General features: G+C 40.1%; 1 protein-coding gene across 1 annotated transcript; it reads left to right on the top strand.

Moving 5' to 3' along the window:
* Positions 1-1336: 1336 nt before the first annotated feature.
* rcn2 (reticulocalbin 2) lies at positions 1337-20636 on the top strand. The gene is made up of 8 exons (XM_067973525.1): positions 1337-1438; positions 4826-5008; positions 7060-7165; positions 7927-8123; positions 12768-12881; positions 13268-13364; positions 14415-14557; positions 17804-20636. Exons 2-8 carry the CDS (start codon positions 4859-4861, stop codon positions 17954-17956), a joined length of 960 nt encoding a protein of 319 aa, XP_067829626.1. The 5' UTR covers positions 1337-1438; positions 4826-4858; the 3' UTR covers positions 17957-20636.
* The last annotated feature ends 3568 nt before the right edge of the window (positions 20637-24204 follow it).

The following is a 24204-nucleotide window of genomic DNA, read 5'->3' as shown; positions in this document are numbered from 1 at the left end:
GCCTCTGTTCAGTTTCTCTGAATTCCTTAAATGTAGATTCTCTTTGTAGTTAGAAAATTGTCTTTGTCTTCTTCTGTAGTAGTCTTTACCAAGCAGATATGAAAGGGTACTTTTACAAGTACAAAATATAACCAGGACAGAGAGTAAGTGGTTATAATTCTCAGATTATATGACTACACTAGCCAGTTACTGGCAGAGATAAGTATGTCACTTAACTGTAAAAGGTGAGAGTCAAGCCAGCTAGCAGATACCATCACTTGTGCGTAAGGTGGATTCATTTGTAATAGAGGATCTGAGTAGAATAGATAACACCGTCACAAAGGGGTTGATCAACCCGGTGATCCATCCCAAGGGAGGAAGGTGATCAACTCGACCATGCATAAGGACAAGTCGTATAAGCTCTGGAAGCTAACTACCAGCACATGGACTTTAATCTATCCAATAGAATGGTTATCCAATGCTGTTAACTTGTCAGCTATTTCCTAGAGTAGTCTCACCAATTTGAAGTAGTCTCAGACACTGATCTCAACTATAATTTGATAATCAGCAATCCAGTTAATGCTGTAATAGTAATACACTGAATTGCCTTTACAATCTTTGGTATGCATTCCATTTTGTAACTCTGTCTATTAATTGTTTGTTCTTCAATATGCTAGGTATCCCTATCTATAACTATGTATATGTATTGTTTGTATGCTCCATAGTTAATTTTAAGAACTGATAATTGTGAGTTTGTAGTTGTTAGTGCATGACTTGTTGTCTGACTTCTTATTTGATGGTTTGGCAAATTGAGGGGGGTAAGATGAACTCAAATTCAATTCTAACTAGGTGATGGGTTTGTTCCACTCCATTTTCAAAATTAAAAAAAATCATCTGACAAGTAATTTCTTCCGATCCTCAAAGAAGTTGCACTCTTTAATTTGGCATTAATAGTAATTGAATCTAATTGCTAATATGATTCTACTGAGGACAACACAAGTACAAATTAAATATTGTATATTTATATATGGAAGTCATCTTGTTAAAATTCTAAATGAAGCATTTAGGTGAACAAATCAGTATTTGAAAAGAGAAATATTGAATACCAATGATAACATTTATAGAAAAAATGTGTACAAACATGGCCATGCTTATGGTAATTGGGATGTGATAATTCAGGATTACCGACTGCAAAGTAGAAAAAGTCAGTACATCATAGTAATATTAAAGGAACTTAGACTAATCTGCAAAAGGAAAAAAATACAAAAGTTTTTTTTGTTGTCCAAATTGACTATTGTCTCCATCGTTCCCTCCAGCTGCTGCGCCCCCTACGGGTCTCCAGAACCAATCGCCGGCCTGTTGCGGCCGGATGTGACGGGTGGAAGCTCGCGGTTGGGGTCCCGACAACGGTCGGTTGGAGGCGAGAGGCGAGGCGAGTGAGTGGAGTGGAGTGGATGAGGTAAGGCGGGGAGGGACCGCGGGGCCCGGGGTTCACCTCAAACCCCGAGCTCGGGGAAGGCCCTGCCACCTCTGTAGGTAATATTCCCGGCAGAGGGGGGGGGTTGAAAGATCAGGGTACCGCGTCGAACAGCATCTGTGCCCCCCCCCCCCGGGTCGAAGAAGGGGAATGGTTTTTTTGAAAAGTTATTTTGTCTTTTTTTTAAAAAAGTTTTAAAATTTTGTCCTGTTAAAAAATCTTCAATTACGTTTTTTTGTCAATAAATTGTTAATAATTGTATTTTTTCTCATTAAGTTTCTATTATTCCTGTAAATTTTAAAAATTGCTAATTTCCGCGCCGATTCCTAAAATAACATTTAATACAGAGTTGTAATCCAATCTTCAGGATCAGTAAGCTGTTACTGAACCTGTTGATTATTGTATAGTAACCTCTGGCAGATCTCCATTCTGTATCGGTATAGCGTGAAACATGTATCATATGCTATTATAGTGTAACTATAATGCATCTGCAGTAAAGAACGTATGTACAATACTTGTTCTGTACAAGTATAGTTAGTTACACTAATATCTATGTATACTGACAAATGGGAAAGTTCTGCCTTTCCACTGATTTGTTCTGCAGTTTTCAGTAAATGTTCCTCAGGGTTGCCCGGTCAGAAATTGGAGCAGATTTTCACCTGGTGAAACAATAACATTTACTGAATAGTTTATTTTTAGATAATGTTTTTAAAGCATAACAAATATCTGGCAGTGAGTTTAAGACCATTTCAACCTCCATATTCAGCTGACATTCAGTTTATGATGATTTCAATACCTGCATTTATATAAAGCCTTGTCTCAGTGCTTCTCACAATGAATTGCTTAAATACAGATACTGTTATGTAAGTGTATAAAGAAGATGGGTAAGTTTTGGAGATGTCTGCATACTTCAGGTATCATACATGCTTGTGTTAAAAATAAATGTTTTAAAAATAAGTGTTTTGAATTCCTCCCCGAGGTTAGGAGAAACTAGTTGGTTTCTTCTAATGTCGGGGAGGAATTCAAAATTTACAGGCAGCTACCAATTTGCAGAGAAACTTTCCTAACCACCAGCCTCTAATTGACCTCAGGGTGTGCCTATTTATATCAGTTAGATTAAGTGGTCTTAAAAGAACATGTCAGGTTACACACAGCTCCATCTAAAAAGACAGCAGGTCCTCCAATTACTGTGAGCAATGCCATGGGAGATCTGCTGAATATTGTATTTTCTGTTGAAGAAAAGTGGGCTGACACTCGCTGAGGAATGACCAATTGTCGCTGTCAGTGCCTGTGGAATTTTATCCCAGCAGGAGTCAGCCTTCAAATGAGGGGAAGGGGGGGTAAAAATCTAAGGTGACCAGTTTGGGTCACGTGATATATACTAATGTTAGTCACTACTCGGCTACTGTGCATCCAAATTTCTTCCTCCAATAAATATTTTGAGCTTGTCCATGTTTTGAAGAATAAAAATTACTCAGAAGTCTGTCTCAAGGCAAAAATATATCTGTTAAGGCACTTTGAGCTATACAATGAGAAGCAGTAAGTTATGTAATTTATTAACACAAGTGTACTGGGACTGATAAATTTCTAACACTGTAGACATGAGTTGAGTTATGGTATGGCTTACAGTAAAAATAAATTTCATACCCTTCTGCCTCTCATCAAGTGTCCTATTCATAATACTCATTTTCTGTTTTTCTTTTGGCAGTAAGCATTGACTTGTGTAGTTTTTAACCAAATGTGTCTAGTGGGATTGTGCAGCTGTTGAACTGACTGTATGCCCCATAACAAAAAGTGAGCTTCCACAAGCAAGCTTTCATTTTTTTTTACTCAAAATTTGACTTTGTGTTTGAAATTTATGACCTAGCAATGCCTCAGGGCAAACGACAAATCTTTATACCATTGAAGTATACACCAGAAATGGTACAGCTTGAAATGTCCTCCAGATCTCTCCAAACCACTGTAAAATAGTACATTGACAGACCATACAGCTGAGGATAAGACCTACTAAATGAGTTTATTGTAAGAAGTAAAACTGTACAAAAGCAAGAATAAACTCAGCAGATAACATAACAAACAAATACACTACACCATCTGTTACCCAAAACAAAAGTTTCAAATCCTTAGCCGTTCTCTTCAGTAACTTGTGAAGACTGCCAGATGTGAAACTCACAGAGCCCCGGTAAATTCCTGATTCTTATAGCAGCACAGCAAAATAGGAAACTGAGGAACATAAGGGATTCAATTCAACTATATCTCTTTGATTCGATGTGTAATCTGGTACAAAGGAAGGTTGAAAAAGGTATCCTTCCCAAATAATCTGAAACTATCCCGCTTTAAAATACTTCCTGCCATGAAAAATCGGATGAAAAGAATTGCAGATCTAACTAAACTGAACTATTACAGTCTATTCAAACAGGATCACACTTAAATAGATCCGGGTTCCAAAAAAATTTCTGTGTATATGCTGCAGAAATCAATCACATTTTAACAATGCAAAGTAAATTTGTTTTCAACATAAACAATTGTTAGGTGTTTATTTAACTTTCCCTGTCCGTTCTTGAACTAAATCAGAGGCGTTCTTAATAGTAGCAGCCATGGAATTCTCTTTAAACATTCCAGTTCCTAAATCAAGCTACAAATTCATGTCAAAGACTATAGAAATTCTTATAACTTGAAACTGGCTAGCTTCTGCAATCCATCACACTGACCTCTTGGAGTTGTGTAGGAGCAGCCCAGAGAGTCTTGCCTTGTATTTTTTCACCTTTTCCTTTGGAAAAGGATCTAACCTTTGTCACCTTGCCCTGACGACTGATGAATTATGAGTGTGAATCCTATCATTTGAACTCCCATTGGTCCATTCACCAATTGACTGGCCTGGTAACAGCAAAGTTTGTTTTCAAGCCCTGTTGTGGTAATGGACAACACTTTTCACAACCTTTGTAATTGTTGATAGTGTTGAGGTTGTTGTAACGTATACCTTGTATTGCTTGGTTTTATTCATTTTGTTACTGCTCTTAAGTATTTTGTGAGCCAAGTAGTTAGTGATTTTTGTTTTATTAGTAACAACGTTGGCTTGCTGAACATTAATTTTGAATGTGCCATAAGATTTTCTTAATTCTTTCAGGCTGTGCTTTATACTAGTCTCAGTTTAGGCTGGGGTATGGCTATTCAGTATTGACATTAGCCCTGGAAGGAGGTTGTCTGCCTGTCCTCTTGATCATTGATAACGTATTGCTCAGAAAGACCCAACTTGGGAAACGGGAGAGGTTAACTTAAAAAGGAATTTTGCCTTCCCAAAAAGTAATCGTATAGAGGTGAATAAGAAAAATAAGTTTGAAATAACACAACCCTTTAATTTTTCTGCAGCCACTTACGATATTGAAGCCTACTTGACAGAAGATGCAGTTCCAAGTGCTTGTGGGCTGTACCTTTATTGTGATGTGCTTTGCACACATTCATCATAAACATGAGCCAGTTGTTGATGAGGACCACTATGTGAATGGTGAACACAACCCAGACTTCGATAGGGAGGTCCTATTCGGCGGAGAGGTAGGAAATTTTATTCAGTCCTATTGACTCATTAAAATGGAAAGGGAGAATGTTAGAAATTTAATTATTTAAAAATGTGAGCCCCTGTTAAATCTTTGCTGTCTGAAGTGGCTTTTTATTTTTAAGAATCTAACCTATTCTTTCTCTCAATCTTATCCAAATTTTTCCTTATTTCTTCCCTCTTAATGACATCTTGATAGTTTACATATGCAAAAAATATAATTTTTGAAAAATATAGTGAAAGGATTGTTTGGAAACATAGCTAAAATAATTGAAGGGCAAAATCTGAAAAATTGACCTCCCTTTATTAGTTTAGTGATTAACCGCTGCAGAGGGGAACAAACTCTGGGAAAGGGTTTTACAACTTTCAGATGCTTTAAATAGATCGTGGCATCAAATGCATTTGTTTTCTCTGTTTGGCTTGAATATGGCAATCAATGGGGAATTGAAAATAAGTATTTTTGCATGCAGTGCAGTCATTTAGAAAGATAGCCCTCTATCCTGATCCCGTCATGTTAATAAGACTTTAGTAAACATCTGATTGGTTTGCATCAAAATAGAGGTAGATGTATGTCGCAACGATAAGTGCAACATAATAAATAACTGCACAAGTGAACAGCATGATCTTGGAAGCTAAGCAGAGTTAGGCTGGGTTAGTACTTGGATGGGAGACCTCTTGGGAATACCAGATGCAGTAGGCTTCTTCCGCGACCGGTGGGCACCACAGGGTATAGAGTGTCTCCTAGATGCTGATAATATTGCTTCATTAAGCAAGTTAGTTTAATTGAATCTTGTTTTTTTAATTATATTAGTGGTGCCCTAGGACACGTTGCAATGATTTAACGTTTTTGTTTGGTGATACTGGGACAACTCAGCATCATTCCTATTAGTTCGATTTTTTTTTTAAAAAGGCCCAGAGAAAAGTAACAACGAGAGCTGCTGGATTGTTGTAAAAACCCAACTGTTGCCCTTCAGGAAAGGGAATCTGCTCTCCCTACCCAGTCTAGCCTACACACAGTCTCCAGTCCCACACTATATGTTGATTCTTAATGCCCTCTGAAGTGGCCTAGCAAGCCAAGGCTACTAGGTATGGCCAATAAATGTGGCCTTGTCAGCATTATCCACGTTTCTAAGAACAAACAAAACAGAAAATAGTCAATTTTAGTGGGACAATTCTGTTGTTTTTGTGGTATACCAGTCACCAATATTACTATGCTGCTGGGCTGCCCAAAATAACCAGTTTTTCTGCCATAAGGAAAACAATCCAGAATTACTACCAATGAACCAGTCTGGGGTGTTTTCCAATTTGTAGTCTGTACCTAAACAGTTTTGTTCGATTTTGAGTTTCATTTTTCTATACCATATACACAACAGTTACTGGTACTGATAACCAACCTAATGTCAACCCCAATCTGACAAAAGACACACATGTCCTGTATAAATTATAAGTTATTTGTGTAACCTCATGGGATTTTGAGGGGACTTCATTCTTTCTTCTGCTCATAGATGATTAGCTAAAATTAAAGCTCATGGAATTGAAGGGAAATTATTGACCTGGTAGGAGATTGGTAAGGCAATAGACAACAGAGACTAGAGATAGTGGGTATGTACTCAAATTGGAAGGAAGTGACTAGTGGTGTCCCACAAGGATCTGTGCTAGGGCTTCAACTAGTCACTATATTTATTAATGACTTAGATAACACAATAGAGAGCCATATATCCAAGTTTGTTGATGACACAAAGATTGATGGCGTAGTAAGTAGTGTAGACGGGAGCATAAAATTACGAAGAGACATTGCTAGATTAAGTGAGCAGGCAAAACTGTGGCAGATGGATTTTAACGTAGGTAAGTCTGAGGTCATCCATTTTGGACCAAAAAAGGATAGATTTGAGTGTTTTTTAAATGATGAAAAGCTAGGAACAGTAGAGGTCCATATACACAGATCACTACAATATAGTGATCAGGTACAAAAAAAATCAAAAAGACAAATGGAATGTTAGTCTTCATAACTAGAGGACTAGATTATGTGATTTTTCATTTAATTTCTCAGAAAGAAGCTGGGGAATTTGCCAAGCTGAGTCCTGAGGAGCAACAAGCCAGGCTCAAATCCCTTATCAAGAAGATGGATGCAAATGCAGACGGCTTTATAACCAAAGGTGAGAAACTGTTCAGTTGCCAATCCTATAATGAGTGCTGAAATGACTGACATTTGACGTAATTTTCTCTGCAGAAACAAGTTTATGTTGGAAGTAGATGTCTTGCTGCAATTATTATTTAATTGTCCTTTATATCACAGAACCCCTGCTTGAAGTGATTCTGTAATAGCCAGGAACTGCTGCTGTGGAATCCGTTTTGTTCACGTGATATTCCGTAGTACCACAGGCAACAGACAAATGACTGTATGCATGCACAGTTTTGCACATACAGTGATGTTTGAAATCAGTGATTCACAACTGTACTTTCCAGCTAGTGGACATTCTAAGTTTTAATTAAATCAATAGTGCACGAGCATTGTGTTCATTATACATATTTGTGAACTTTTCACATCTTGCTAGTCCTTTATCACTATAGAACTAGGGTCTAACATGTTGTAATTATAAATAAATGATAATTATGCTGCCAGGTATGACTCTACCTTTTATAAAGCATATAAACCCAATTGCACAACACAAAAGTGGGTCGCTCCATTATTGTGAAATGGTGAACAAATATTTTTTTAAAATGGTAATTGGCTTCCTATCTTGCAGTGAGAGGACTAGTCCATTCGGACTGCTGGGATATAGAGGGTAGTGCACGCAAAAAAAAATATGTACAGCAGGTTGCTGTTTACAGATGTAATTCATCTCAACAAACTTTTACTACTCACTGGAAATAGGAAGACTGCACCTTCTTTACAAGTCACTCTTGTTTGCTGCAGATGAGCTCAGTGCATGGATCCAGCAGTCATTCAGACATTACGCCACAGAGGAGAGCAAAGAGCAGTTTCCAGAGCATGACCTAGATGGCAATGGAGTTGTTACATGGGAAGAGTACAACATTCATAGTTATGACCGAGTACTGGATTATGATGAGAACACTCCGCAGGATGATGAAGAGGAGGAATCCCTCAGACAAGTGAGAGAAGGAAGCTTATCCAATTCAGGCTTCTTACTCCCTGCAATTTTTTTAAAAAGTGGAACTAAACATGAAGATAATTTTTAATTATCAACGAAACACACAAAAAAAAATTGCTCTGTCTTTCCATAGATTTTTCAGAGGTGTACTTAATGTTTGGATTTCAATATTCCAGGTTGTTGAGATTTGGAGTATGCATTTTTCCTTTAATGCTGTAGTGCAGGATTATTCTCAAACTCTTCAAGAGTCCCCACAATCCCGTACAGTGTCTTTCCTTAGGGCCATTCTCAGCACTGCTCCAACAAGTGTGTCACTGTTGTTTAGTTGGTAGAACTCTCATCTCTGGACAGAAAGTTATGGAGTTATGCCCCATATCACGAGTCTGATCTCGTAATCTAAGCTGGTGCTCCAGTGCAGTACTGAAGGAGGGCTGCTTTGTCAGATGTGTTAAATTATTCAGATAAGACATCAAACAGAACTGCCTGTTCAGGTAAGATCTCATTTAAAGAAGAACAGGATGTTCTTCTGGGGTGCTGGCCAACATTCCTCCCTCAACCAAAAATAGATTCACTTGTCATTTATCTCGTTGCTGTTTGTGACATCACCATGCTGTGTTGAAAATAGCTGCTGAGTTTGCTTACATAGTCACTGAACTTCAAAGTAATTCATTGTATGTAAAGCATTTTGAGATGTTTCTGAGACGTTATACGGTGCTTCAAAAATGCAAGATTTCTTTTAAGAACATAAGAACATAAGAAATTGGAGCAGGAGTAGGCCAATCGGCCCCTCGAGCCTGCTCCGCCATTCAATAAGATCATGGCTGATCTGATCCCAACCACAAATCTAAAGAACACAAGAAGTCGGAGCAGGACCCGGCCACATCGCCCCTGGGCCCTCTCCGCCACCCACAGGGCATTGACCGATCCGAACTCAGCTTCATGTCCAATTTCCTGCCCGCTCCCCATAACCCCTAATTCCCTTTACTTCTAGGAAACTGTCTATTTCTGTTTTAAATTTATCTAATGATGTAGCTTCCACAGCTTCCTGGGGCAGCAAATTCCACAGACCTACCACCCTCTGAGTGAAGAAGTTTCTCCTCATCTCAGTTTTGAAAGAGCAGCCCCTTATTCTAAGATTATGCCCCCTAGTTCTAGTTTCACCCATCTTTGGGAACATCCTTACTGCATCCACCCGATCAAGACCCTTCACAATCTTATATGTTTCAATAAGATCGCCTCTCATTCTTCTGAACTCCAATGAGTAGAGTCCCAATCTACTCAACCTCTCCTCATATGTCCGCCCCCTCATCCCCGGGATTAACCGAGTGAACCTTCTTTGTACTGCCTCGAGAGCAAGTATGTCTTTTCTTAAGTATGGAGACCAAAACTGTATGCAGTATTCCAGGTGCGGTCTCACCAATACCTTATATAACTGCAGCAATACCTCCTTGTTTTTATATTCTATCCCCCTAGCAATAAAAGCCAACATTCCGTTGGCTTTCTTGATCACCTGCTGCACCTGCATACCAACTTTTTGATTTTCTTGCACTAGGACCCCCAGATCCCTTTGTACTGCAGTACTTTCCAGTCTCTCGCCATTAAGAAAATAACTTGCTCTCTGATTTTTCCTGCCAAAGTGCATAACCTCACATTTTCCAATATTATATTGCATCTGCCAAATCTCCGCCCACTCGCCCAGCCTGTCTATATCCCCTTGCAGGTTTTTTATGTCCTCCTCACTCTCTACTTTCCCTCCCATCTTTGTATCATCTGCAAATTTTGATATGTTGCACTCGGTCCCCTCCTCCAAATCGTTAATATAGATTGTAAAGAGTTGGGGACCCAGCACCGACCCCTGTGGAACACCACTGGTTACTGGTTGCCAGTCCGAAAATGAACCATTTATCCCAACTCTCTGCTTCCTGTTTGATAACCAATCCTCCACCCATGCCAGAATATTACCCCCAATCCCGTGATTTTTTATCTTAAGTAATAATCTTTTATGTGGCACCTTGTCGAATGCCTTCTGGAAGTCTAAATACACTACGTCCACTGGTTCCCCTTTATCCACCCTATACGTTATATCCTCGAAGAACTCAAGCAAATTTGTCAGACATGACTTCCCCTTCATAAAGCCATGCTGACTTTGTCCTATTAAATTATGCTTATCTAAATGTTCCGTTACTGTCTCCTTAATAATAGACTCCAAAATTTTACCCACCACAGATGTTAAGCTAACTGGCCTATAATTTCCAGCCTTCTGCCTACTACCCTTTTTAAATAACGGTGTTACATTAGCAGTTTTCCAATCTGCCGGGACCTCTCCTGAGTCCAGGGAATTTTGGAAAACTATCACCAAAGCATCCACAATCCCTACTGCCACTTCCCTCAAGACCCTAGGATGGAAGCCATCAGGTCCAGGGGATTTATCCGCCTTGAGTCCCATTATTTTACTGAGTACCATCTCTTGAGTGATTTTAATCGTATTTAGCTCCTCCCCCCCGAGAGTCCCCTGTTTGTCCAGTGTTGGGATATTCTTAGTGTCCTCTACTGTAAAGACTGAAACAAAATATTTGTTCAGCATTTTTGCCATCTCCATGTTTCCCACCATTAATTTCCCGGTCTCATCCTCTAAGGGACCTATGTTTGCCTTAGCCACCCTTTTTCTTTTTATATAACTATAGAAACTCTTGCTATCTGTTTTTATATTTTTTGCTAATTTCTTTTCATAATCTAACTTCCCTTTCTTAATCAATCCTTTAGTTACTTTTTGCTGTCTTTTGAAGAATTCCCAATCTTCTATCCTCCCACTAAGTTTGGCTACCTTATATGTCCTTGTTTTTAGTCGGATACTATCCTTGATTTCTTTACTTAGCCACGGGTGGCTGTCATTTCTTTTACACCCTTTTTTCCTCAGTGGAATATATTTATTTTGAAAGTTGTAAAATAACTCCCTAAATGAACACCACTGCTCATTTTGCACTAGTACAGAGAGTTAAATGCAGGACTGCTGTGATTTCTCAGTGAGCTCCTGATTTTAAGTATGCCACTCTGGGCATTTGAAAGTTGAAGGCAGGGCTGTTTTCCATAGGAAGTCAGGAAGAAAATCCTACAGCACTAATGGTTCTACTAAAACTGTGGGTTTGGAGAGGGAATAGTGCTGAATTCCAGCTACGACAACATCTCACATTACATGGGCTAAGGATGGAGGACCAGAAACAAATAGGGCATCAGCCCATTGCCACTGCTTTAGTGGCTTTCCTATATCATCATGGCTGAGAAGAAGCCAAGAACAGTGTAGAAAAAAAGAAACGTTTAGGATGTTTAGTTCTCTGAGGGGTGGATTTTTCTGTTTTGCTTGCTGCACCCATGGAACGTGCATATGGCTTCCTAGGCAGGAAGTGTCACTTATTGTATATCACAGACAGCCCATCTGCTGTTTTAGTAGTTCATTTGGAAGCTGGGCAATGAAGCAGGAATGGAGAGGTTGGTCTAAGAAAGAAAAAACACAATTACAGTTTTTGTGCTTTCTCAAGTACTTTCCCAGCTGAGATCAGTTAACCCGGCGTCGATGTGGAATTTAGCCTAAGATTTGTCTGGTGCGTGTGACTGTCGCGCACACTGCCTTTTCCATCTGAGACAATGGGAAGCTGGAATATGCTCTCTATAGGGAGCAGGACTATCATTAAGATTGGCATCAAAGAAGATTTTATATTGAGTATGTAACAGTGTATTGGAGCACCAGTTTTCTTAAGAGTGGTAGGATGCAGGCTTGTGTCTGTGATTGATTCATAAGAATAGTTCTCTCACTCTCACTCAGACGCGCGTGGGCACACACCTTTATTACATTTCTCATTAACATTTTATGTTCCTATGTTCTACCTTTTTTTCATAATTATAATCTCCAATTCCTTGTAGCATTCTAGTGAATCTTTATTTCCATGGTTCTAATATCCTACCTATATATTCTTCCGTATGTAATTCGGTGTGAAATTTTGTTTCATAATGCTCCTGTGAAGCGTCTTGGGACATTGTTAAAGGCACTATATAAATGCAAGTTGTTCTAAGTGGTGTCTAGAATGCTACACATACTCCAATTGGCCTAACCAATGTCTTGCACAAATTGAACATTGCTTGTATATTCAATTCCTCTGTAAAAATAGCACAGCATCCCATTTGCCTTTTTTTATTGCCTATCCTATCTGCTCTCCCACCTTTTAAGCTGTGTATATCTGCACCTTTATATCTCCCTGTTCCTCCATTCTGTTAAGAATCTCATCACTTATGGTGTTATTCCTTTTGGTGTTGATTTTCACAATGTACTATTTCACTGCATTGAACATATGCAGTCTCTGGAGTGAGACTTGAATCCATAACCTTCTGACTCTGAGGCAAGTCAGCTACCACTAAGCCAAGGCTGAACACCTAATTAAGGATAAAAATCAATTTGAACAAACATTCCACAAGTTGCTGTGGGGTGAGGATAACCTGTTTTACTGGCTTTATTAAAACCCAGAAACTGCAATGATAAATGGATCATTTATCCAGTTTGTCTGGTATCAGAGCAAGATGTTGTTCAAGCTTATCAAACAACAAGCTGAATTACAAAAAAAAAGTACATTAACTTTCTTGGTCTCTTCTCTAGATTTTTTTGAAGGATAAAAAGCGCTTTGAGAAAGCAAACATTGATGGGTTACCAGGACTGACTCTAACAGAATTTATAGCATTTGAACACCCAGAGGAAGCTGATTATATGACGGTGAGATACAGTAAACCACTTCTGGTGTAAGTTATATTAAGTAATGGTTACTATCTAGATGTGAATGGAGATTTTGTTTTTTGTTCCGACAGATAAGACCAGTCTGTTCAGCAGAACCTTGCACTCCATTTGTGAATACTGCTGCTGCCTCATTTTAGCTGTTCTGTACATACTCCTCAAAGGAGTACGCCTGGGTAACTGAGGGGGCAAATCACCCAGTTAAGACTCTTCCCCTTTATCTTATAGCTTATGCTGGAGCACCGGCAGCCCCCCAGGACCTTGCTCAATGAGTGATGACGGGCTATTCAATTGTGGTGACATCACAACTGAGATTGATCATATGTTCACCTAATGTCCATACAAATGCTTTGACTTTCAAATTGCAGGAATATGTCATACAAGAAGCCTTAGATGAGCATGACCGCGATAAAGATGGGTTTATCAGCTTAGAGGAATTCCTTGGTGACTACAGGAAAGACCCAGGTTAGTTAAATTGTTGTTATAACTTTTCACTGAAATATACAGTTTTTGTGTTTAATATCTCAAGCAATCAACTGTAGACTATTTCCCTATAAATATGTAACACTATTTTCTCAGTAAATTAATGTAACAGTAAATGTAGAAATGATTTGAGGTGTGGCCGATCTTGTTTATTTTATTGATATTACTGAGATCATTTCTTCTCTGAACTTTCCTCCTGTTCCTCCCAAAATGAAAATACGCCATTCTACACACACTCCCTCCTCTCAAATACTGAACTGCAATCAAGTCTCCTTGCTCCATCTTCTCTAACTCATTCTTTCTTAGAGCCTCAAAACTATGGAACTCTCTATCTCTCTCTTTCCCTCTCTCTCTCTTTCCCTTCCTCTAACAATCTTTAGGCTTTGAAAACTCAAGCTGGGTTTCACCTAATTAATCATTTTTAATTAACGCCTTTCCATTCCTTTTCAAAATTGGTGGTGTCCTGCACTCTGGGCCTTGGGTCCTTTTACCTTAGTTGAAAAACAAAGTAGGGCAGAATGTTAAAGCTATGTAGAACATAGGTTGGAGCCTGTAATTCCCTGAAATTATTAGTTCCCAATCTTGGGCATGGTGATGTGGAAAAGCATAGAGCAGAGGCTTATCTTTACCCCATAGGGAAGAAAGGAACATCAGACGGAGAATCCCTGTGCTACTGTTGGCTATCACCCAGTTATATTGAGGCATTAGCAGAAATTGGAAAGATGGCACCGAACCACGTATCATTCCCCAGCTGAGTGGGTGCATGGGCATCCAGTTGGCTATCTAAAACTGGTGCTGATCGGTATCATCAGAAGTACATAATCAACTCCCCAGATGTCTTAACGTGTCCGATGTAGTACCAAGCCATGTATACCGGAAGAACTTTGAACCTTCTCATGCCCCCTTCCCCAAAAAACTAGATATGAACAGGTCACAATATGCAATCTTTCAACTGTGCAAGCGCATGTCTGGTTAGGATTTATCTAATTTGAGCATTTTGTAGATATGGAGTTTTCTACCCCTTGAAAATAGGTGCAGAGGAAGATCCAGAATGGGTAAATGTAGAGCATGATCGCTTTGAAAATGATTACGACAAGGACAAGGATGGCAAACTTAATCGACAGGAACTCTTGTTGTGGATTATTCCCAACAACCAGGACATTGCACATGACGAGGTAAAGCTGCTGTGTTTAAATATCAGGGCTGTGTTAATAGGTTTTTTGGTAATTGAAAAGTTGGTAAATCTTTACACACTAGAAAAGGTTTTAAGCTTGTGCAGTTCCAATACAGTGCCTTGTGGGTGTGTTCACAGTATGGAAACTAGCACTCTTTGTCACTAATTGTCACTATTTCACAGAGAGGTCACAGGGTGGCTGGTGAAGGTAATTTAAAAATGTAGCTCTGCTACAGTAGGGGTTGCTTTTCTGCGGTTGGGCTGAGGCACATTGTTGGAAGAAGACTAGAGGGAGCCTTACTCTGCATCTAACGCTGCCATACCTTACTTGGAAGTACTTGATCTGACACTGGGTGCCTGAAATGGAAGTGTGTTCTGTTCACTAGACCAACATTCCTCACCTTCAGTGCACAAAAAATTTAGTGGGTGAATAAAGTATTCTTTTCAAAAGAAGTAGTAGCTCCATTTAGAAATGAATTATAACAATATCTAGGAAAAGAAAAAGGTTTGTTTTGCAATTGATCCTAATTTAAGAGCCTTGTATGAATATGAAAGAGTCCCATTTAGAATTAATATCAAGAATTACCCTCATGTAAAATACCACTTTGGAAACATTCCTTCTAGGAAGGGGACTCCTTCTACAAAGCTTGTGAGGTTTCACCATAAATCTCTTTGAAAAATCATGTCTGTGGTACTATCTTGGGGAGAAAAAAATTGCAATATGAATTTGGAGGGGGGAGCAGGGAACTGCAGCATAAACTCCCTATTTTTCAACCAATTTTCTCCTCTAACTTTTCTCTGCTGTAGTAGGCCACCCCACTCTCACCCACCACAAACACACACACACACACACACACACACACACACGGGGCATCATTTTAGCACCCGCTATCGGGTGCGTTCCAGGCGGGGGTGGCTCCGAAAATCGGAGAATCCCGGAGCCCGGCTCCAACCCGCCCACTTCCGGGTTCCCCACTGATGCGCCGGCGTGCGCGCGCAGCCCCCGCTGGTGGGAATCCCGCAGGCAGTTAAAGCCAGCGGGATGCCACTTAAAAGTATTTATCTTGCTTGTTCAGGTCATTAACTGACCTGATTAAGGGAGTATGTGAGGAGGGGTGGAATTTTATAGAAAACTGGGACTGTTTCCCATACTGGGGGAAACACTCCCAGTTCAAATGGACCTGTTGCAGCTGCAAAGGTCCATTTGACAGGTGGGGGGTGGGGGGAGACCCTCACTCATTGCAGGAGGCCACTCTGTCACTTGGGACAAAGTTTGGCCTCCACCACCCTCCTCCTGACAAGAAAATTCACCAACTTTGCACACTTACCCCGGGGTCCAGAGACATGTACCCACCTTGCGGACCTCCTCAGATGTACATCTTCCGGATGGGGGCCGCCGTAGCTGCAGTCATGACCTCCTCGGAGGGCGAACAGCATCACCAGCCTCGCCGTCCACACCATCCACCTCTGACACGTGGAGCTTCACAACAGAGTGCTGTGACACATCCACCTGTACAGCAGGAGGGAGGGCTACCGCAGAGAGAGATGCGTCGCAGAGGGCACTACCCTCGCCACAGGGTCCACAGACCGAGGCTCAGCTTCCTGGACCTCTCTGAGCAGCTGTGCGCACGGAGGCTCAGAGTCACTCGACATGTAGTCGTGGACGTCTGCAGCCTCCTTCATGCCGAGCTGCTCCCGGCTGGCCCGAGCACCATCTTCTTACCTGTGGCTGTCAAAGTCACCACTGCCCTCAACGTCACCACTGCCCTCAACAACTTCTCCTCCGCATCCTTCCAGGGTGCCACCGGGGACATCGCCGACGTCTCTCAGTCGTCTGCACAAAAGGGCCCTGCAAATACACCTACACCCACTCTGCAGTGACACAATGGGTGGCATCAGTTGTGGGTCTTCATAGTGATCCTCGGGAAAGGGCATTATTGCACAAACCGGACAAGATTCGCAAAGACATGGCAGTAGTGGTGCCAATATAATATGTAATGTGAGTTAGTCAGAAATTCAATATAAGTAACAACCATGACAAACCCTCAAACACCCTTGTGCATCCCCTTCATGCTCACGACACATTTGCCTTATGCTGCCTACTGCACATGTGATGCATGCCCTGTGGCTGCAGCACAGGTAATGGTAGGTTGAGTGAGGCTGACCGTGAAAGAGATGCACGAGAGGGTGAGTATGAGATAGAGCCATGAGATTGTATGAGGATTGGGTTGAGTGGCAGTGGCGGGATGTGTACTGGCGAGGTGAGTAAGTGCAGGTAAGATGAGGATGAGGTTTGAGTGGGTATGAGGGGTGATGTGACAGAGTAGTGTTGGCAGTGCAGAAGGAGGTGTGGGCGGTGATGTGGCATACGGAGTGTAGGGGAATGAGTAAGTGTACTCACTTTGGCTGACCTACTGAGGTCATTGGAGCGCCTCCTGCACTGTATGCAGGTGCGTGATATGTTGGTGGTGCAGGTGACCTCCTCTGCCACCTCGAGTCAGGCCTTCCTGGTGGCAGAGGCAGGCCGCTTCCGCCCGCCCGCCGGGGGGAAGATCTCTGTCCTCCCCCTCCTCCTCACCCCATCTATTGATACCTGGAGTGAGGCATCATTAAACTGGGAGCAGCCTTCCCCCTGGGCTGTTCCATGCTGTAATTTTTTCTATTTGTTGCAGCATCTGTCGGTGGAGGACTGCCCCTTTAAATAGAGCTCCTCCACCTGACAGATCTTACTGCGCATGCGCAGCCCGCCCGACGCGCAGATCAGCAGTGGGGAACCCGGAAGACAAGGTAAGTGGATCCAATTGGGCTACGATCCCGCGGGTGGCTGACTAATTTCACCGGGCACGTTACCCACGTGCCCAATAGCCCCCCCACCGCGAACCTGCAGCCCTGCTAACATCGAGCCCAAGGTTTTTGGCAGTGCTGCTCGAGTCTGGAGCATGAATTACATAAGACATCAGATGGCAGTCTCACTCAGGGCAGGCAATAAGGATAGGTGTAAGAATTGAAAATTACAATGGTAGCGGGTTCTCTCCTGAGGTTGGAATTAAAGTTAATTGTTGGGCAGTGCCAGAGGGAGCTTTTCCCTGCATTTGAGCCATGCTTTATGCTCTGTACTTCTGAGCTAACCACCAGGGGGCAAGCAAGAGCCAAGTTTCTGCTGAAATACATCCACGTGTTTTGGGGCAAATCCAGTTTTTGCTATAGCTATCAGAGATTAACGTTGAGAGTTTCTGTTCTGTGACAGGCTGAGCATCTTGTCAAAGAAATCGATACAAATGGAGATGGAAAACTTACAGAAGCAGAAATACTTAGGAGTCAGGACCTCTTCCTCAACAGCGAAGCGACTGACTATGGTAGTCAACTACACGATGAGAAATTCTACCATGATGAACTTTAGTGCCAGTAGTTCTCTAGTGTTGGGTTTTGTTTCTATAAACAACTAAACTTCTTCAACCACTTTTGAGCGAATCCACTGGCTGGAAAAGTGCTGACCAATAATTGGTATAAGTAGAATAAATAAAATGGTCAGTTCAATAGATTTTAACAACGGTATTACTGTTATAAAAGCCTCCGTTCCTAATATCCTATTTACGTTTACCGGTAATGTTGTCCATTCCTAGCTGTCTTTTGCTGTCATAAAGAGACTGAGAATTCCCAAAGTTATTACATTCACTATTGCCTCAGAAATTGTGTAGAATACACTACATATTTGTACCACCTTTTAAAACCAATTTAATGTTTTGTTTTTTTATATAAGAAGTGGACCTATTGATTAGTCATCTTTCACTGCTATAAGACAATTTAGTAAATTTCAAGATAAATTCTAAGTAATGAACCTTTATCGGCTGAGTAGTTTTCAATTTTGAAGTACAGTACCTGTAAATTAGGAGAAATAACAATTCTATTTGGAACACAGGGATGATTTCCTCTGCTTGTTAACTTTAATGTAATAAATGCATTTTTATATATGTATTTGATTTTTCTACAAATAAAAATTGAGGAATCTCCCTTATAAACAGGAAATCTTTCCCCATATGTTGTAATTACTGGTATCGGTGGTTCTTAAACTCCCAAATTTGGCACTAAATCTGCAGTTTCACTCAGCGGAGGTAGGAAATGGGAAAGTGTCACATACTGTGCAGTAGACGGTGCTCCTCTGGGGTTTAAGCTGAGACACGTTGGGGCAAAACAGCCTCACTCTGCACTTAACTGTGCTATACCTGACCAGGGAGTACTTGAGGCTGACACTGGACACGAAGGATCCTCACCTTGATGAGCACAAAATTCACAAAAACAAGTCTTTTTAGAAATTCACAAAAACATTTGTAGTCTTTTAGAATGAAAGTGGTGCTTGAAGCTTGTCTCGGGCTGTATAACCTAGACCAGCCTCTCTGCAGGTCAATTCTTTTAGTTGTAACTTTCCACTCAAATTGTTTAAAAGGCAAACACTACATTTAAATAAATGGCCAAATAGTTGCTCATTTTGATGTTTTCTATGTTTTAATTGTTTGAAGTTAACAAAAAAAAGTCGTCCTGTAGGGTTTCTAAAAATGTACCTAACTTATTGATTTTACTGTGCTTTGTAATTTTGCATTTAAGGTAGTTTGTATAACAATTGAGTCACATGTGACGATCCACTGAAATCTGCTCAGTGCTACTGGTGTAATTATTCTAGAGCCTAAATTATTTGGTTTCATTTGTCTCAAAACTATATAATCCTTTCACGGTGCAAAGTCTACATGAATAACACCTCACAATTGTCACTTTTGGATTCGTATAGTTAACTGGATTGTTACCGATGCAGTACCCGCATATGAAAATATCAACTCACCATCCCTACTGGCTTTAATGCTCATGAAACTGATGGCTGTGCTAATCATCAGGGCTCTTCATTCTTGAAAACTGGAGTTGCTGTTCTCTTTCAGTACAGAAATTTTTAATGGCATTGCACTTTAAAATGTGCACGACTTTGTCTTTTATATCTCGATGTTTATAGAATAAATAGCACCATGCCAATCTGTTACTGAATTTATGTCACTTTTAAAACCTCAGAATTCATTTGCACCAGCTGTTGGGTCTTTTATAAGTGAAACATCCCACTATCTGCAATTTTATCCTTCACTCCAGATAGGCACATAATTTCTGATAACGTAACTGCTTAATCAACTTCTGGGCACAATCGAATCTGCAATTGCAGAAGTTGCTGTAAATTCAGATAATAGCCTGGTTTATTCTGTAATTTTAAAAAAATAGGAAAATCCTGGAAATACATTGCAGGTCCATTAATATCAGACAGAAAAAAGACCAGTTAATGTTTCAGGTGGAGGTCCTTTGGGTTTTAGATTGTAGCTGGCCTGCTGTGTATTTCCTGCATTTGTATATTTTTATTTTAGATTTCTGGTATTTGCAATTTCTCCTCTTGTCTTTCTTTTTCAATCTTCCGAAAAGTTTCCACTTTGATCAAGGCGGCTTCTAGGAAAGTAACCCGTTAATATTCCAAACACATTTTATAGTGGCCAGCACTGCAGTTAAAATGGAATCGTACAAAAGGCTAAGCCAGCAGAAGGATTCAGATAGACTTACTGTTACACTAATTCAAGTAATATTTAACCTGTGTGGGACTTTGATGTATTACAAAGCTACAGAAACGGTCAATGCTGCTTCATTATCAAATTGCATGTGGGGAAAAGGCTGAAAAATGTTTTGAAAGGCGGGTCACATTTCAAAGTAAATCTGTTTAATCTACTGAGAGAATGTCAATACTTCGTGACAGTAGCATCTGTTTGTTTAAGCTATAAATTTAATGTGAGATCTTCGAAGTAATTAATACCTCAAAGTTCTCTTTCGGTTAATGCTTTGTTAGGTTTGTTTTAATTGTAAAGTTAAGGAAATGTATCCTTTGCAATGTTGTAGATACATTTGGTTTACGTTGTTCCTATTGAGCCTTGTATCTTATGGGTGGTGCACTGTTCCAGTTTGTAACTAAGGTGACAACCTGACTTTCACTTAAACTAATACCACTACACCCTCGATTTTAAGATTAGACTTTTGATTCAATTAAAAACTTGATGTTTAAATTAGTTGTCTTTGGGATTTTTCTTCCTGCACATACCATGCATTAGAAATATTTGCGTTTTGGTAGATTGATTGTTGTCCAAATATGCTTTTTTTAAAATTACCATTTTCTTTATATGGTAAAGGATCACACCCAAAAAGTTAACCTGTCTTTCTCTAAACGGCTGTTCATTTCAAGCATTTTGTGTTTTTATTTTAAATTTCCAGCATTTAAATCTTGGTCTATACATCTCTTCCATTTGCTTTTTATTTTTCTCCTGTCATGGAGCAGATGTTGACTATAAGAGACTGATAGCAGTCAAACCAATTTGGGGCAAAATGCATGGGCTCAAGAATAAAAGATGGGTTTCAATGTATGGATATGTTATTTGGAGCAAGAAATATGTATATGATGATGGACCTTCCATTAGCTAAAGTGGAAAAGAAAAGTATGATTATTAACCATTGAAAGTACCCAACCTGAAATTATCAGCTAGACTGATAAGGCAACAGGGTGCATTTCAAGACCATATACATGAGGCCTTTTTAATGGTAGTGTAAGTTCAGCCTGAATGTAGTATCAAGGCCTGATCAGATACCTGACAGAAGCTGAGGAAGACTCCTTAGAGGCAGTAGTCTAACTGCACTTTGTCAGTTGTGAAGAGAAATGTAATCACTCATATTTCATACCATATATGTTCTTACAAACTACATAGAATGTACAGCACTGAAACAGGCCATTCAGCCCAACAGATCCATGCCAGTGTTTATGCTCCATGTGAGCCTCCTCCCACCCTTCTTCATCTAACCCTATCGACATATCCTTCTATTCCCTTTTCCCTCGTGTTTATCTAGCTTCTACTTAAATATGCCAGTCCCTCAACTACTCCTTGTGGTAGTGAGTTCCACATTCTTACCACTCTCTGGGTGAAGCAGTTTCTCCTGTATTCCCTATTGGATTTGTTAGTGACTATCTTACATTTATGGTCCCTAATTCTGGTCTCCCCTGTAAGTGGAAACATCTTCTCCACATCTATCAATAATCTTAAAGACCCTCTATAAGGCCACCCCTCAATCTTTTTTCTAGAGAAAAGAGCCCTGGCCTATTCAATTATTCTGGTAGTGTTGTTTCTCTAGGACAAATTGGGCACTCATCATTTACTAGCCAGCTAGGCTGAGTAATACAACAAGGAGGGAGAGACTGGTCATTGGGTACTGGATTTTTTTTTTCTTTGCTTTCTCGTACTATTGCGTGTAGGTGATGTTTCATTGCTACAGTGTGATGGGTAGGGAGATACTAAGTGGACAAGCATTGAAGCATACTACCTGCAATGTCTATAACTCTGCTTGTAGCTGTTTCAAAGCCAGAAGTGTTGGTGGGAAAGAGAGGATTCTTGGGTTCAGCTAACTACAGTTAAATGGTGTGGAATGGGATAAGCCCCACATGTGGGTTTAACTCCCTCATTATTGATTTCGAGTACACTAACAACTCATTCAGAGATTATGCAGAATAAAAATCCACATTATCAACCTCATTTCATTGAACATTATTTGTTGGTCTACCAAACCAAAGTTGACATCAACGTTAGGAAAATGGTAATCCTACAAATTTGTACAAATGTTTGTGCATTTAGACTGCTTGATTCATGACCAGGACAGCTGCCTGATGGAAATAAATCTTCACTCTTCCTGCTTTATCTTCCTTTCATTCCACATTCTTTACAAGTGGTAGAATTGTGGCAAATTTGGTGTAATATTTTCAAAAATTCAGCTCAATCATCCTGTTACCTCTGCCCCATTCACAGAGCCACTGGGGGAAGTGGAGAATACTCATCTGGTACATCTGTCACTAAGCCAAGATAACACTTTAAATGGGCTGGAATTGAGTAAATGTAAACAGCAATAAATGGGAAATAATTATTCTATAATGCTAGATTTAACAAAGAGCAGTACCACTGGCTGAGGAATTAGAGCTCTTAGTTTAGTATATGCCAGGTACCTCAATTTTATTTTTTTGCAATAATACAACTCCTGAACACTGGCTTGGGAAAAAAATTGTATCCGCATTTACAAGTAAAATTGCTACTGTCTGGTTAATAAAAACATACGGTTAAACAGAAAGTCCCATTGAGTTTAGAACATTGGCACTATCAAATCCAGATACAGTAGTGAAAGAGAAACCCAATTCTGTGGTAGTGATGTCATTCAAGCAAAATAATACTTCCCTAGAATGCAAAGTCCAAAAGAGAGCATCTATTAGCATTTGCCATAAGATGGCAAAGGGTAAAGAGCCTTAAATATGAAATAAGCACTTTGTAATAGTGGATTTTCTGATGTTCAAAACCATTACTGGAGTGACAAAGGGCTGTGTGTATAGAATAGGCCTTGATTATTTTTGTGATCAAGCAATCCTTAGATAACTAGTGTAAAAAGCTAATTGGATTGGCTTTTAAAAAGAAAAATTGGAACTTCAGTCCACATAAATTGAGAACCAAGATTCATGCATACCACCCGCAATATATTAATTATCCACACGAGGGCAGCTATGAGCACAGACCATAGTAGCAGCAGATGGGAATGTTATGAGGAAGGGTGGTAAGATCTGAAAAGTTAACCCAACCTTCTTCTGCACAGATGAAGCCTGACCTGCTGAGTGTTATTTCTGTAATTTTAAGAAACGGCCAGCAGATGACATCGGCAGTCCAAATTAACCAGAAAGGGACACGATCTATTTGAATTATGAAACCAGTATGGAGCTCATTTCTACTGTGAAAGTATGCTTTAACAAGTTAAACAAATCAATTATTGAACCTGCTGTCCCTCCTTTTGATCTTTCTCTTTTTGTGCAGTATTCTTAAATACCAGAGAGAATGGTGAGGGGGGGGGGGGATTAGAGGTTTTAAATTATAAAGCAAGACTCACAGAACTTAGCTGGTTGTTATTGCAGATAAGAACATAAGAAATAGGTGCAGGAGTAGGCAATACGGCCCCTCGAGCCTGCTCTGTCATTCAATAAGATCATGGCTGATCTTCTACCTCAAATCCACTTTCCTGCCCTATCCCCATATCCCTTGATTCCCTTAGTGTCCAAAAATCCATCGATCTCAATCTGAGATAAGTTGGGAAAGGACATGATCAAGCTCTTTTAAAACGATGCATGGCAATGATTACGTAGTTCAAAGCAAATTAAATTTGTGTTGTGATTAGAGGACACACGTACAAAATTAGTTATCCTTAAATGAGACAAAAGAAAAGTCTTGCATTTTTATAGCATAGCATCTCATCACATCACATCTCTAGGACCTCACAACCAAGGACTTACTTTAAGTGCAGTCACTTATGTAGGCAAACGTAAAGGCCAATTTGTGCACAGCAAAGTCCCACAAACTAGTGAATGAATGACCAATTAATCTGATTTTCAATGGTATTGGTTAAGGGGAGAATGTTGGCCAGAACACCTGGAGACTCCCTGCTCTTTAAATAGTGCCATTGGATCTTTTATGTCCACCTGTGCACACAATAGGGGCCTTCGTTTAACATCTTATTTGAAAGATGGTACCTCTAATAATTCAACAATCCCCCAGTGCTGCA

The sequence above is a fragment of the Heptranchias perlo genome, chromosome 38 (assembly GCF_035084215.1).
Source record: "Heptranchias perlo isolate sHepPer1 chromosome 38, sHepPer1.hap1, whole genome shotgun sequence".
Lineage (NCBI taxonomy): Eukaryota > Metazoa > Chordata > Chondrichthyes > Hexanchiformes > Hexanchidae > Heptranchias > Heptranchias perlo.
The sequence above is the reverse complement of the archived record's forward strand: the minus strand, read 5'-3'. Positions and strand labels throughout refer to the sequence as shown.